Genomic DNA, 16,742 nt, shown 5'->3' with positions numbered 1-16,742 from the left:
AAGATACCCAGATGGAATTAGATCTACCAAACAAAGTGTCGTCTGCCTAAAAGGACAGACTATTGCAATTACTTGTAAATTATATTTAAAGGTAAATGCCAAAAGCTTACAGTAAATTTAATCTGCTTGTGACAAGTCTAAAAATACTGCAGAAATGGAAAATATTACCCCGTCTCCATCTTAAAAGAAAATTTTATTTGCAGACAGGAAATTGATTGTCATCTTAAAGGAAGTTACATCAGTTAAACTTGAAACTAGAAGAAAATATTTACAAAGTAAAAGTCATGGCAAATGTCAACTGCTACTGTGACCTACAAATTCAATTACCCTGCGCCCGTACTTGATGATCTAACTGGGCACAGAAGCATCCAATATGACTGGGTGGAAGCATGCATACTTTACAAGCGGGAAGTGTGCTACCCTCCTCCAATATTGGCTCGGGCTTGGTCCAACAAGTCCATCAGAATGATTTAAAATAATGACTAAAATATTCACAATTAGGCTCCCACACTGGATGGAGGGCTATTTTGTGATATTGGGCTTCCCCAGTGCCCAACTCACTAGGTTATAAACTTGCCCAGCAACTCGTAGGCCAGAATTTTCCAGCCCCTCACGCTGGTGGGATCTTCTGTTCCCGCCAATGTGAATGGAGATTTCAACGGCTGGCCGGCCTTGCTGCGGGGAGCGCTGGAAGATTCCGGCCATACTATTAACCGACAGGTATGGATACTTCAGAACATTTAAAATGGTCATCCATTGCTTATGGGTTAGTTGCTGAGTTGTTATTTCAGACACGTACACTTTTTGATCTGTTATCTGAACTGGAACCTGAATTTGACTGCTAAGAAGATTTTGCTGATGTTGCACTGTTTTTGATTGCCGTTAAGCTGCTTGACTGCAGTCATGACAGGTCTGGTGGTCCTGCCTTTGGGGCTGGAGGAGGAAGTGGGGCAACAGGAAAGACAGCAGAGTGCAGAAGCATCTGAGACAAGGAGAATGAAGAGGAAGGCATATCGCAGGAGGCCATACACACAGCTAATGTTCAGGGAGCACTTCTCTTACATCAGCTTTCCTGAGGAACAGTGTATTTAGTGCCTTTGCTTTGCCTCATGTAGAAGGCTGTCACCCAGCTATGCCATCTGCTGTAGACACAACGCAAACTTCCCACTAGGACATGGACAACATGGCCTGTGGTTGTCAAATTCACCATGGCCCTTAACCTTTATTCCACAGTTTCCTCTCAGGCGTCAGAAGACAGCATCAGCAATGTCTTGCAGTTGGCAGTTTATCACTGTATCAGGGAGGTTACTGAGGCTCTCTACTTCAGCTCCATTACTTTCCCCCATGGAAATAGCAAAACAGAATGAGAGAGCACAAAATTTTGCCCGATTGGCAGGCATCCTGAGGGTGCAAGGTGCCATAGATGCATATGCATTGACTTGCATGTTCCCCTTCATCTGTGTGGTCTTTATCAACCAAAACAGTATTCCATTCTCTCATTGTACTATTGGTTTCCAACTATAGACAATACATCAAGTAGACCTGTGTCCATTTTACATTAAAGAAAAAATATAAATAAAAGTTGCTGTTGTTGTTTTCAGCATTCATTGCCATCCCCAATTGCCCTTGAGAAGGAGGTGGTGAGCTGCCTTCTTGAACCGCTGCAATCCCTGTGGTGTAGATACACCCACAGTGCTGTTAGGGAGGGAGTTCCAGGATTTTGACCCAGCGACAGTGAAGAAATGGATCTGAGAGACTGCACTGAGCTATCTCTCCCAAGGACTGGAGGAAAAGGACAATCTCTCCAGCCAAGCAGGATTGGATGGAATTAGCCAAAGAAGTCAGCAGCAAAAGTGTGGTCCCTCCAACTTGGAGACAGTGCAACAAGAGGATCCAGGACCTCAAGAGGGCATGCCAGGTCAGTGGCACATAACAGTTTCAGATGCTAAGCCCCACACATTGACTTCTCCAGCAATCTCTTACAGAGCATTTTTCAGGTCAACACACCTTGCAGCTCAACTCACTCCTATATCTGCTCATATCCCCATCTGAGCAGCCAACACTCACACTCACCCTCAGCCTATTGTCTTCTTGCACCTTGCCTCACAGTCAGCCTTCACAAATGATGTCCTTTCATCCTCTCCACACAAGCCATTATGACTACTCACACACCTCTCTGCTTTCTCTCCTTGCAGACGGGAGCACACAACTTGATGAGAAGCAGAGATCCATGGGAGGAGACTTTCCATAGATGAGGCAGTTGGCAATTCGTGCACACCTGCTCCACTGGGAATGTGATCTTGTTCCAGGAGGCTGCAGATGTCAGCACGACCTGCCATGAGATCCTGCACTTCCTAAAGCCCTGGGTGCTCAGCCATGGTGAGAGAGATGATCCACTGCCTGTAATTCCTGTGTTGGGGGTCTTGCCTCCTTCCAGCTGGATCTTGGTCTCCATCGCCTCTGCCCTTTGGAGGGACATGCAAATGAAGAGTGCTGCTCCTGCTGTGGCTGGAGCTGTTGGCAGTGTTATGACCTCTGCTCTTCCCTTTCAGCAGAGGTGGAAGGTGGATCTGTATAAGCTGCTCCCATACTGTGGTGAAGGCTGACAACCGGGAAGTGCAGCTGAAGGTGGCTGAAGTGCTGGACAGGTGAAGTGTTTTCCAATAAGCTGGCAATCATCTGTCAAGCAGTGATAGTGCTTTCTGAGAGAAGAAGTGCTTTGAACAGAAGCCTCACAATGACCATGGCTGAAGATCTTCAGTGCAACAGATCAAAGTCTTCTCAATTTGTCAATTTCACTGAAGTAGCTTTTCCCACAGTACACTCACCTCGGTGCTCCTGGTGAGCTGCTTGCAGCTCGACAGTTACTGGCTGGGAAATCCAAGATTTAGGGTTAAAACGGCTTCTTAGGAATCTCAACCATTTCTTAATTGCTGATAGACCTTTGAGGGCCTCTGCTTATTGGCTGACAGTTTCTACTGAGTCCATGACAGATGCTTTCCTCATGGGTGTACAAATAGCTTTGGGGTCCTATCTTTAGTAGTAAGACCCTGGATTCATGAGGCTTCCAGCTGAGCTGAATAGCACTTCAGTTGCCTATTAAACCAGCAGCAGGAAAATGGAGATAGGACGGAGAAACAGCAGTAGGCCTAACACTTTATTTTTAACTCTTGTACTGGCCAGTTTTCTCTGGGAGCAAAAATGAAATTAAGATCCTCCCTGCCACCCATACCCACCCCCCACCACTTTTTATAACTTAAGGCAGTGGTGTTTTGACTTAAGTAAGTACTTGGCATAGCTTTTTCACTTGTTTATAAACACATAATAACAAAAATGTCTTACATGCATTTTGTTTTAATTTCTCCCTCCCATATACCCTGCAAAAGGGAAAAGGTACTTTTTTGTGAGTTTAAAGCACATTGGGTACTTAATGATTTTAATCCATATTTTTGTTGAATGTAAAAGATTAAGACCAAAACAAATTCAACGAGTTTCGGCATTCCCCTTAACAATTTCCATTCTCTGAGGATGGAATTATACACATGGTCAAGTGGAAACTAAATTCTTTGATGAGCTGAGACATTGATCAGATTGCTTAGTCATAATGTTGGGTTTGCTCCACATTGTGCCAATAATTAAACTTAATTCAGCCATTCAGTCCTGTGAACTACATGACTGAACCTGAGCTATTCAGAATAGTCTTTAATACATTGTAATTTGATTAAAATACAATAACATGATTATAATCAATACAATTTATATTGAATATGTTTCTGCATCATTATAAAACAAACACACAATGGTGAAAATTAGCCTAGAAATCCAATGAATAATGATATACAAACAAAGACTGCTTTAGTTTTATTTGAAGTGCTCTCTTCTTCATTAAATATGAAACCTGTTTACAGGATAGTGTTTCATTAGGAAATCTGATTATACAATCTCCAAATCAAGGCACAATGTTTGTTGGAAATTGGTAACAGATGGATTTGCTCTTCATAAGAGATATTTGCATAAAGATCAACTTCTCCCCTTCTAACATAGAAGGAAAAATACTAATTTTGTCTCCTTTGTATTCAACCGGAAACTTGGCCTTCGATTTATGAATGGTAAGACTCCCCTTTCTGTTTTGAATTCTATTTGGAGTTGTTAATGGAGAGGGTTGGGGGGAGGTGGGTGTTGAAGAAATGTTTAACTATTTAACAATGTCAAATATTTTGACCTTTCTGTATTTAACGTAACTGTTTATTTAAAAAATTATTCTTCTATTTTTAGGAGCGCTTCCATATATAAAATAACAACAGGAGGATTGAATTAAAAAAAGGTTTCAACAGTTGGTTTAAAAGTTTTGCATTTTCATGCGTAAACAAATCCTGTGTGCAATTAAATCTATTCTTTAACATGCTTTGTTTTGCCATCTTACATTTTACAGTTCTTAACACTACATCTACATGCGGTATCACCTCAGACATTTTAGAGACTAGTTGATCATCCACTGAGAAAAGTATTTAACATAATTTTGAAATATCAAACAAAATATTACAAATTATGCACTATGGTTTCCATTCTAAATTTCTTTCTAATGTTTACTTTTAAAGTCCTCAATTCACCTTTCACTTGAGGCTGTTTCAGTGAGTGAGGGAAACTGAAATGCCCAAACAATCCAGCAATGCCAGGAAGGTGGATGTTCTGCCGAACTTAATGGCAGGGACATCATTATCGTTTTCTGTACCCGTTTTCTTGCCTGGCAAATGATCAAAATTGACAGCCTACTTGATGTCTGTGGTTGGGGGTGGTGGGGCGGTGGTGGGGGTTGTGGGGTGAAAGCATTCGGACTTGAAGGAGGGCTGGCTAGAAATTGGGAGTTGGGGAAGAGAAAGGCCATGATCGATTATGGGAAGCCAAATGATTCCTTGATGGCTAGGTAGTACACACTGTATTCTGGCAAATGTTTATTCCTTAACCAACACCATTAAAGCAGATGATGTAGTCATTGTCCCATTACTGCATATAGAGTCTTACTGTGCACAGCTTGTGTGCTGCAGTTCCTATATAGCAACAGTAACCTTGATTTAAAAAGTAATTTTTGGCTGCAAACTGACTTGTGATGTTTTGAAAGGCACTATATGTTCCTTATCAAAACAATAAGCATTATGAGCATTTTAAAAAAAAGTCAGTGGTGAAGCCAAGTGGCACAGGGTTAAGGGCAGATTAGCAAATAGGGTGGGGCAGCTGGGGAGTCAAATGTGGATGGAGAACGCAGCAAGATTGGGCTTATAAAGGGAATAAGAGCAGATTGAGTGGGCCCTGCACATGGAGAAAACAATACTGGAAGGAATCGAGGAACCAATTGTGCATTTGAAATAATGGGGTGGATTTTCTCCCAATCTGGAAGGAGTGCACAACTGGCCACCTGATAATCCCACTGGTGGTATCTAGTCCATTTTGAGAATCAGGCTTCATTTGCATCGGGCTGGTGGGCTGAATATCCCACCCAGCCAGCTAGCTTCAGGCTGCTGCAATACCAGCCTCCTAATTGACTTCTAAACGGAGGAAAGTAGATTGGTGAGGGAGAACTGATTGAGTGAGAATGGGCAGGGTGGTGGAAATGGGGGGAGCTGGAGTGGCAGAGGCCCAGGCTGTATTTGTGTGGCCAGGCATGACTGGACAACTGCTTTTATTCTATGGCAAATATTTTGTTTAATCCACTTTTACTCCAAAAACTAAGTGTAAGTAGAATGTGCCCTGGTGAATTATATGATATGGCAGATATCACAAATCCCTCATCGCTCATTCGCTGTTCAATCAGCTTCATGTCATAAACTTAGATAAAAACACAATTAGTGGATGGTATTATAGGGTTAATACAGCACTAGATGAATCTTGCCTAAACCAATGTCATTACTTTAACAACTTAGATATGAAATGACAAGACATTTGGAAATATTTTAATTAGGAATGTGAACTGCATACATTGTTTAATAATTTTGTATTGGAAACATCTGAACAACTGTCATACTCTGTTACCTCACTCAGAAAGATGTCTGTACACAGAAAGTTCAACTTTATATTATAATTACATAAGAAATCACAATAGATTAAAACCACAATTTTAACCGCAAAAAGGAAATAGCCAACATTTGCTGATTTGCAAATCTCAGCATACTCTGAGTTTATTCTGAGTCATCTAGTGCTGTCAAATGCAAATAAACATTTTGGTTTTTGCTACTTTGATTTTGTAACAAACTTGAATTTGAATATAAAGCAACTCGTTTTGAACCACCTTAACATCATTGAAATCATAAAGAAGATTATACTCTTTATTCTGATAGCACTTGATGATTAATATGGTACACTTTTTTAAAGAAAAGAGTGATTTATTTACTGCTGTATTTTATGAACAGCTTGGTAAACTTCATCTGTAAAGTCCCTCAATGTAAGTGTTTTTAACTGTTGCATAAACATAAATAGGAGCGATTGAGCCCAACCTGCTTGGCGGGAATGGGACGGCAGTGCAGGCAAAGTCATTTAATTCACGACCACCGCCATCTTACCTGGGCCTTCTTTTGGGTGGCCAAGATGTCTGCCCAACTCAGGCTGCAGCCTCAGTAGCATGCAAATTGGATCATATGTAGGACCCGAATGACATTTTAACAGGTTACTGAGAAGGGTGCCTGCACCCATGCTGCATGATTTTGAGCTGCTCAAAGCCAACCTGCTGCCTCCCTCTGCCCACTCTGGGTGAGCAGTTGGCTGGTGAGATACAAACAAAATCCTAGATTTAAAATAGCCTATCCTCAAACTAATGACGTTGGGCGAGTTTGGGATTTGCCCAGCCCCTCACCTGCCAGACACCTGCTCCCAGTTAATTTAATTTCAAATGCCATGTAACAGATGGATGCAGAAATATTCATGAAATTGGTTAATCAAAGTTTTACTTAGTGTAGATTGTCGTGAAGTCTTACCTCATCATAATTTTCAGATACCAAAATAAATCCATTGTTATCTATGAGGTAACAATTTATTATCTGGGAATATAAAATATTCAAACAGTTATAACGTATTGTTGCAAAGAGGCATCTATGTATCAACAGTTTAAAATGTAATTTATAAATATGATTAAAATATGATACTTTCTAGGATAACACATATACAATGTAATTTGCAAAAAGCGGTGAAACTCCATGGCCTAGAAATTGGATCGCGCCTGAGAAGATCCAGGTGAAATGCTTGCTGTAAAGATCTAATAAAGCCAGTAGCAGGACAACTGGTCCGCTGGCCTCATTAGGACAGTACTGCTGAGCTATATGCCTGCAAAATGGGTGACATACAATACGATTTTCATGCCCATATATTTTAAGTATAGGTTAGCAAAACTAACAAATATACTTACCTCATCATCGCAGCTTATTGTGCATTTTCCATCGAGGGAAGCACACTGTAACAAATGGTAATACTGTAAGCATCAAGAACAAAGATCATATACAAAGTGCTCCACAAATTGTGTCAAATCTTATATATTATTTAATGATGTAATGCATTAAGTTATTGCAATAACTAAAATGTTGGCAAAATCCCATATGAACTTGGCTTTTTTAAAATTCATGCTATGAGTTGGTTGCCAGGAGCACGAGAGCTTCAATTTTGTAATATACATAAGCTACTTTTGTAAAAACAGAAAATGCTGGAAATAATCAGCAGGTCTTGTAGCATCTGTGGGGAGAGAAAGAGAGTGAATGGGCTATATTTTGTGCTCCCCTGTCGCCGGGTTTGAAGGTGGAGGGGCGGCACGTAAAATACAGAAGGTGCTTACCTGCTCTCCACCCCACCCCTGACCAATTCATGGTCAATTAAGGGCCTCATTCTACCCCGGCAAGCCCAGTAGCTTTAGCTGCGTAGACTGATGTCGGGCAAGGGGGTGGGGGGAGAGGAGGGGAGTGGGGACATTGTTTGTGGTCCTCTGGGCCCATTTGAGTAACCTCACCCCTTCAAGGTCATCCCTCCCTTTAATCCTCACCTCTCCCCCCAGCCTCTTGAACTCAGTGCTCCAGTCCCCCCGCCACACCCCCTTGCTGATACCCTGACCCTCGACTTACCTGGGCTCCTTGGTGTAGTGGGACTGTCTGTACTTCCAGCAGTGGCCACCACTCCTGGCTGGCACTGCTGGACTACAGAGCTGCCAGCCATTTGAGACAGGATTTTCTCCTGAGGTAGGAGTGGAGGTCTAACCTTAAAACAATTAATCCTAATCCTAGCATCAAATTGCTGCGGAGCAGCCTTTGGGATCGTGGGCAGCTCCCTGCCACCCCCCCACTAGATTTGTTAGTCAGGGGTGGGATTGGCACCACATAATATCCAGCCCAATATTTCAAATTGAAGACCCTTCCTCAGAACTGAGCTATTTTTCTGTTGTGTTGAGACCAGATACCATCACTTTGAGAGTGGGTCTGTTATAACTGGCTCCACCTTAAAATTAAACTTGCTATAATTCATTAAGGCCAAATGACTAAGAAGACCATTAACTCTAGTTCTTCCTAGCTGTCAGCCTCAGTAAATCACAGCAAGCTTCATTTTAGTTTGCATTCAATTGCACAAGACCTGTGCATTGGGATCAAATGTCACTTGCATGCATTTTACCATGGTACAAAAGCAGCCATAATGAATCACAGAATCTCACAATGCAGAAGAGGCCCTTCGGCCCATTGAAATATTTCCCACTTCAAACCAATTCGCTATTTGTGAAGGATGTTGAGCTGCCACAGAGGTTGTTAAAGTGCATCACAAATGCAAGGTCTCCATCCTTCAATGATGTAACAAAAAACAATGAGGATCCATGCTGCATATTTTATCCCATCAGGATGCATTGACTTATAACATCATTCCCTATAACAATTCCAATAAGACATTGGCACAAACTGTTATACTAACACTTTTACTAACAGCTTTATGTATTCCATTAAAAATAATGCCACATATAAGTTGTAGACTGCTACAAGTCCAGGGCAAAAATTGGACCAGATTGTCTGTAACGCTCCGGTTCATGCATTTTCATGCTGAAGAAAGACTAAAATTTCAGTAGTAAAGCTACTCAAATGTCAGGAACAGCTTTATTACAATCATATAGACATATATTTTATTCCCTCTTTTCTTACTAGTTTTTTCCTTCCTCTCTTGCTAGGTAACCAGAGAGTCTCTAGTCCAAGTCAGCATTATTTATGTTTGAGCTTCAACAGAGACTGTCAGCAAGATATCCTACCTTAAAGCTTGATCCTGCCTTGATTTCCACAGATGTTCACTTTGATCAAGAGTGGGGCAGTGATAGGGCCACTGTATATAAATCTGAAGGGAAATCCAGGCTGCATCCAACTGTGTAAGCTCCACCACTGCCCTAGCTGAGATCAGCTTCATCAGCAAAGATGTGGAGTTGAATGTGGGAACTCCCTGTTCTGCACACCTTTGCTACTCACTGGGTAAACTCTCTCAACCATTAGACAAGCAGTATTCAAAGAATTATAAGCTAGAAAATAACCATGAAAAATTATTTAACTAGTATCTCTCTTTTCCATCCATTCTCTCCATTCCCAGCCTCTCTCACTTTCCTATTCTGTTCTAAAAATTTAACTTCGCTTTCTATTTGCCAAATCCATTTTTAAACTTTGTTTAAGATACATGTTTCAACTTTTATTCACTTTCTTCATTGGCTGAGCATTCGGCGTTCACTTTGGAAACAACTTTAAAAATCAAGGTATGAAAGATTAAGGCTGGAATTTTCTAGCCCCTCACGCCAGCAAGATCTTCCGGTCCTGCCCATGTGAACGGAGATCTCAATGGTTCACCAGCACTGCCGCGGGATAGCCTGGTGCAGGGGGCCGGGGAGGTGGGGGGAGGGGGGCTGGAAAGTTACAGCCTAAGAGCAGAATCAACCCAGAATTGCACAAAGTGCAGTAGTGGGCGTGAAAAACAATTTTTTACCCACTGGCCGCAATGACAGGTTTTTGCGCCATATCGTCCCATTCCTGCCTTGTTGATTATGCAGCCACAGGAAAACATGCCGTCTCACTGGCAAGCGGCCTCTAACTTTCCTGCCATGCCGTTACCTCACTGCTTCCTCATGCTGGCCGCCATATTTAAACTGCAGCCACGTGCAGAATTCTCAATACTTGCAACCCAGGACTGCTCCAGTGAAGATATGACCCCAAAAGCCAAGAAGAATGCAGTCCCCCCTCCCCCGATTCAGTGACACATCACGGGATGCCTTCTGGACGCCGTGGAAACCCACTGTGATGTCCCCTATCCCTACTCTAGCCGTAGAAATCTCACTGCTCTGGCTTGGGAGACGGAGGCAGAGGTGGTCAGTGACAATGCTGCATGCAAGAGTCGGCCATCCTGCGCAGAAAACAGGTGGATGATCTCAGTGAAGCCAGGGTAAGGCAACTATCTCATCACTCTAAACTCACACGCTACAAGGCCTTCACACATTCACTAGCATCTCACTCACTGCCAGCCCAAGGGACAACACCACTCATTCTCTCACATGCTCCCTCACATCTTCATCTGGCCTCATCTCCTCTGGAGATTGCCTCCTCAGCCCACACAATCTTGAGGCCACTTGCACAGATCAACATGTGCCCCACACACACCCTGGGATACCCCACTTCATCAGTACAGCCCTCGCCCTGCAGCCTCTTCCCTTGCCTGAGGCCACTTCTCCCTCTTTCCCTAGCAAGTCTTAGCCCTGCAGCCTTTGAAAAGCCACCCCCGCCTGATGGTTGGTCTGGTAGGTAGAGACCTGCCCGCTTGCGCCCCCCCCCCCCCCACCAATTAAAAGTGATGTGGTGCTGTCTGCGAAGCCTGGTGCTGATGACTGCGAGTGCTGCCCAAAGCAAGGCAGGCAAACAAACCCCGAAGTCCTGAGCGAAGTGCAGCTCGTCAGGTGCATGTCGTCTATGTACAGTTGTGAAACATGTTGGTGTGTGATCACGCCGACATGCCCAGTGATCCAGCATGGGGAATGGTTCTGCTGAGCAGGGCTCATAATGAGATGCTAAAGTATTGAAATTAGGTTCCTGATGTGCAGCGATGGGAAAAGCAGCCCGCCATGGACAGGCGGAGTGGACGTTCACAACGGCGTGAAACCGATTTTTGGCTTTCTTGCCACATTGTCCGCTGACGCCGCCAAACACGCCCGATGCCAGCGGGAGCTGAAAACTCCGGCCTAAGGCTGGAATTTTCCCCAGTCCCATGGAGGCAGTTTTGGAGGTGTTGGATGCGTGTGGAATTTTGGAACGCAGAGTACAGTTTGGCTTTCCGACATGTTCCTGTCTCCTTGCATTTTTTCCAGAGGCGGGCTCCAAGCAGTAATGACTACTCAACAGTGATGGGAAGCCAATTAAAGTATTTAAAAAAGCAATTAACCCTTATTCTGATACAGCACTGAAATGTTACGAATGAAGCATGAGCACCTGCTGTGAGCAGCAGTCTGGCGTCGCATCGGAGGCAGTTTCAAGGTGGGAGGGCCATCATATGAGTTTTCAGATTCATGTGCAAAGAAGCAGAAAGGTTGTATGCAGCATATCTGCAGGCATTTGGAGCTGTTTCCTCTGAACACTGATTCTCAAGATGGTTCTGGCCACTATTTATATATAGAATGTCATTTGCACCATATGAAGCGCCCTCTGGCTCTCCCTCTGCCTGAGAAGTGCTCACCTTTCTCAATGCGGCTGCCAGCCCTCCCTTCAGACCATCTGATTGGCCCTTCTGTGTCCATGTGCCGTCTGCTGTCTCTGATTGGACAGTGAGGGCAGAAGCAGCCTACTAATTGGCCCTCCCTTAAAATTAAACTGACGGGAATATTATTGAAACACGTGGGGCTCATGTCCCTCAATTGGTTCCGAAGTCGGCTTTCCAATGCCCGGAGGAAAAACCAGTCCCAAAAGTCAATTCCAAAGGCCACTTTCTACAACTAACAGAGCAAAGGAATCTTGATTGACAAAATTACTTTTTGTACTTTGAAAGACGCAAAGGGTGAAATTTACCATGCCTGCTGGTGCCAGGCGTCAGGGCAGGCGTGACTGGACAGTATGGTGAGAAGGCCAAAAATAGGTTTCACGACTTTGTGAAACTAGTTTGCAATCACCTGCTCTGCCCATTAATGGCGGGCTGTGTTTCCCACTGCCAGACGTTGGGAACCTCATTGTAATGCATCTGCATGTCATTATAAGCTCAGCTTGTCGGAATCATCCCCTACATCAAAATTACCGTCCACATCGGCAGGAAAACATGCTAGTACAGCACACATCTTGACATGTGTGACTTACAGAAGTTGGGGCTTACTGTGAGGGCCCAGCTCACATTGTGGGTATCTGAGGAGCAGAACATGCTGGCGTCCAACAGCAATGGTATCCTGTAGGAATGTGCATCGCATGCTGGCTGGATTCTCATGGACATGGCTCCACCACGAAGCAGCTCACGGGAGGTGGAGGAACTGCTTCGGGACTTCAGTGTCTTGGCCATGGTCTGCAATGGATGATCGTTGAGGGGTTGGCGAGGAAGGTGTAGGTTTGACCGGGAGAGGAAGGTGTGTCGGGAAGGCGAGGTTGGGAGGGGGGAGTGAAGTGTTGGGGGGTTAAGGTTGGGAGGGGAGAAAAAAAAGTGTAGGGGGGTGAGGTTGGTGGGGGTGGGGGATGAAGTTGCGGGGGAGGGCAAATGGGGGAGGAGGGTGTAACAGGGAAGAACAACGCAACTGGGGAGGTAGGTGTAAGGGAGACGAAGATGTAGGGGAAGGAGTTCGGAGGGGTTAAGGGGTTCTGAGGGAAGAATGGAGTTCAGAGGGATAGAGGACTTCACGTGGAGGAAGGAATTTGGAGGGAGGATGGACTTCGGGGGGAGGTAAGAGTTCCAAGGGGGGAAGAAGTAACGGGGGAAAGAGGAGTAAGGGGGCAAGGAAGAAGTAAGGGTGGCTGAAAGGGTGGAGGGAGTAATAAGGAACGGGAAAGGAGTAAGGGTGGAGGAAGGAGTTTGGATGGGGGAAGGAGTCTGGACTGGGGAAGGAATCTGGAGGGAGGAAGAGGGGGTTATGTCCAGGTGAACGTACAAGGGAGGGGTCTATGGAGTTGATGACTGCCTCCTGGGGAGGGAAATGAGGGTGGGCATGGTAGGGGTGAATGGTGAGAATGAGAGGGGTCAGAGTGAGCCAGTAGGATGGGAGGGCGAGGGTGTGACGGTATCGTCAGAAGGGACGGTGAGGGTGGTTGGTGGGGAGTCAGAGGTAGGCACGGAACCTGGGGGTGGGAAGGAGGAGGTCGGGGAGGTCAAGATGGATGGGGATGGTATTTTCAGGAAGGTAGGGAACATGCACATTCGCCTGGACATCCCCAAAAGAAGGGGTTCTGGCTGGTAGGTGATGGTGGGGAGGTGAAAGGTGATGCCGGGGGGTTCGACAGCGATGGGAAAGGGACATGGGTGACTGGGGGAGGGGAAAGAGCCATGGAGCTAAAGACAAATGTTACACGTACCATGCTTCTAAAACCAAAAGTGAAAGTAGACTCGTGGTGGCCAAGAACAGGCTCTGCATTGGAGTGCGATCAGTGGGTGGACGGAGATGCAGGTCAGCTCAGATGGACAACTGAAAGAGAACCTCAGAAGGCAGCATTGAAAATGTTCAGGACATTGAGATGAGTGCACAAGAAATATCACAGCATAAATGCTGCTACCTGCAGCGAGTTCCAAGATTTGTACGACTGAAGATCGCCACAAGCAATCTCAGTTTAACATTTTGAGGTGGGCATCTCAGAGATTAGTTTATTCATGCACTTCCGAAAATTAGAGTTAAAGAAACATCTTCTGTTCATGCCAGAGGTGCAGCTAAGGTTTAGATTTTTAGAAAAAAGGATGTTAAATGTAATAGAAAGTGAAGAGTCTGTGGTTTTATGCTAGGATTTTGTGTTTTGAGAAAATTGAAAATTAGTAACATGTTCCCTAACAGGTGTGGAACAGATTACAGATGCACTTAGGTGCATCGCTTTTAAAATGTGCCTGGAGGTTATTAAGTCCCAGCTCGAGGAAGGAGAGGTAGAGAGAGGAAACAGATCTCTCTACTCCCCATAAGATGTGGTGTCTACCTCTTAGATGCCTTTAGGTCTCCACATTTTCTTCTTTATTTCCCTGGTGGTTCTTGTAACACCATATTGAAGATCACAGTAAAGCAGCATTTATATCAGCGAGACAAAAGCAAAATACAGCAGATACTGGAAATCTGAAATAAAAACGGAAAATGCTGGAAATATTCAGCAGGTCAGGCAGCATCTGAGGGAAGAGAAAAAGAGTGACACTGGACTATAACACTATTGTAAAAGAGGTGACCAACTGTATTGTTGATGTTAAGCTAAGTGGTCATGAAAAAGAGGATATGTTTGTTATTGATTTGTTATTGTATTATTGCATCATTATGAAGGTATAATTATCATAATAATAAAAGTTTCATGTTTATTTGTACCAAAATTTTTCTTTATTATAATGATTCATTTCTCAAGTGTTTACGGCCTCCCCCACCATCCCATACAATTTCCATACCCAGATATGGCCCTCCGGTTGAAATGTTTGCCTACACTTGTTCTTAGGTGAATACACATTAGTGCTGTAATGGTGTTATTCCTGTAGATATATTAGCATGCCATGTACTTAATAAATGATACAACAATTACTACAAAGTGGCAGAGTAAATTTGCACCAGCCTCCATTATAGTTTGGACAGCCTATAATAGGCATTGTTTTTATCATGCAGCATAATTAAAATTTAAACCATGCATTGGGCATTTAGATATACAGTCTGGCTTAGTTTAGCATTGCTTGACTATTCTTTTGAAGTAAACTGAAGATCACATAAATGTCCTAATGTCTTTGGATGTTACGTTTATGCTTATGGGCGTAAAATGACTGTGTGGCTTCAGTGATTGGTGGGAATGTGTTCCCCACTGACTGGGCTGTAGTGCTGCCAGAGCGGACTGGAGCTCTGGTCCGGCACCGCCTGAACTCGCTGGATGGTGAACGCTCCTTTGCTGATTGATCAACCGTTCTGCTGCTCTATATCTGATTGTGATGGTGGCAGTGGCTGGAGAGATGTGGCCGGAGATACGGCTGGCGCTGTCCGAGCAATGGCGGAAGTTGGTGCTACAGGGTCCAGAGGTGGAGGAGCGGGTCTGGCAGGGTGGCCTGGGCCAGGGGCTGTACTGGCTGCCGCCGACCAATCACCTGGAGCTGGGGGCTGGCCTGTAGCAGCTGCAGCCTATGCTGCACGGCCTGACGAAGCCCCAGAGCCTGGTGCTCAGGTCAAACCGGCTGGCTGGCCTCTCTGCTGACCTGGTCCACCTTGCAGGCATGCAGATCCTCAATGTGTCTGGGAACGTGCTCGGCTCCCTGCCTGACAGCCTGGGCCTCCTGAAGCAGCTCAGCAGCTTGAATGTGAGTGCTAGCCGCCTGAACCAGCTCCCCTGCCACTGCGCCCCCATCCCATCCCCCCCCCACTGCCTCGGATTCTGCTACGCCTCAGCAGCCCCAGTGTGTCCAGGAAGCAGCTGCAGTCTCTGCCTGGGTACAGCTTCCAGCCTGATCTCTTCCTCCTGGACTCCATCACCGCCCCCAATAACCTGATCAAGGATCTACCGCCTGGAGTCAGTCATCTAACATTCCTGAGGGTGAGTGTCAGCTTAACATGCACCTTTCTTAGTCACCTTTCTATAGTGATAGAGATTATCCTTATATAATTATATATAATATCTAATAACCTTTATATTGTATGACAGACAAAAGTGTGACCTATGCTCTCAATGTGTCCCACAGTGCTTTCTTGGAGTTTAAAAATGTAATAACCTTTAGTTTTATATATATGCTTACATATAATCATATATAATATTTCCTTACCTTGTATAATGTGGCAATAAAAACTCAAGCTCTCAATGTGGCCTCATAGTGCTTTGTTAGAGTTCTTTATTCTTTCATGGGATGTGAGCATCGCTGCTAAGGCCAACATTTAATCCGAAGAAGAGTCATGTTGGACTCAAAATATTAACTCTGTTTCTCTCTACCCAGGTGCTGCCAGACCTGCTGAGTTTTTCCAGCACTTCCTACTTTTATTCCAGCATTTATTGCCCTAATTGCCCTTGAAAAAGTTGTGGCGAGCCACAGTCTTGGTATCTGAGTGTTAGTCATTAAGTGTATTCAAGGCTGAGTTAGACAGATTTTTAATCAAGTGAGTCAAGGTTTATGTGGGGTGGGGGGATGGGTGCAGGCGAGAAATGGAGTTAAGACTGCAATCAGATCAGCCATGTTCTTATTGAATGCAGAGCAGGTTCAATGGGCTGAATGGCCTACTCCTGTTCCTATTTCTTATGATTTTATATGCCGCACTTGATTTTTCTTTCCATTGATTGCAGCGGAATCCCCTCCATGAATTGTCTGACTAAAATTGATGTTGATTTTAATCCTCACTGCCTCCAATATTGAAGCTACTTGTTTCCAGGAGTAAGATCTGCAGGGAGATTTGGCTCAATGGTGCAACAATCAGAACTGGAGGGAAATCCTCTCTCAACTACGTGGGACTCTGTGACATGTGACACAGGGGTGGCCATGTGGGGACCATGTCAAGAGATTTCTACCTGCGTTATTATACGGGGCACAAGGTCAAATTTCACCACGAGTTCCTGGAGTTTGAGTTCAGGCCAGATGGTAAGAGTTGACTGGAATGT

The 16,742-nt window shown here is 44.5% G+C and overlaps 1 protein-coding gene across 1 annotated transcript in view; it reads right to left on the bottom strand.

Annotated features, from left to right (window-relative positions):
- Positions 1-16,742, bottom strand: part of cacna2d3a (calcium channel, voltage-dependent, alpha 2/delta subunit 3a) — a 1,018,794-nt gene that overhangs the window by 124,037 nt on the left and 878,015 nt on the right. The window contains exons 29-30 of the mRNA XM_041191614.1: positions 7,394-7,438; positions 6,966-7,028 (exon numbers count right to left, since the gene is read on the bottom strand). Coding sequence (XP_041047548.1) covers positions 6,966-7,028; positions 7,394-7,438 — 108 coding nt within the window. The remainder of the gene's footprint in view (positions 1-6,965; positions 7,029-7,393; positions 7,439-16,742) is intronic.

The sequence above is a fragment of the Carcharodon carcharias genome, chromosome 7 (genome assembly GCF_017639515.1).
Source record: "Carcharodon carcharias isolate sCarCar2 chromosome 7, sCarCar2.pri, whole genome shotgun sequence".
Classification (NCBI taxonomy): Eukaryota; Metazoa; Chordata; class Chondrichthyes; order Lamniformes; family Lamnidae; genus Carcharodon; species Carcharodon carcharias.
This window is presented reverse-complemented; position numbering and strand designations above follow the sequence as displayed.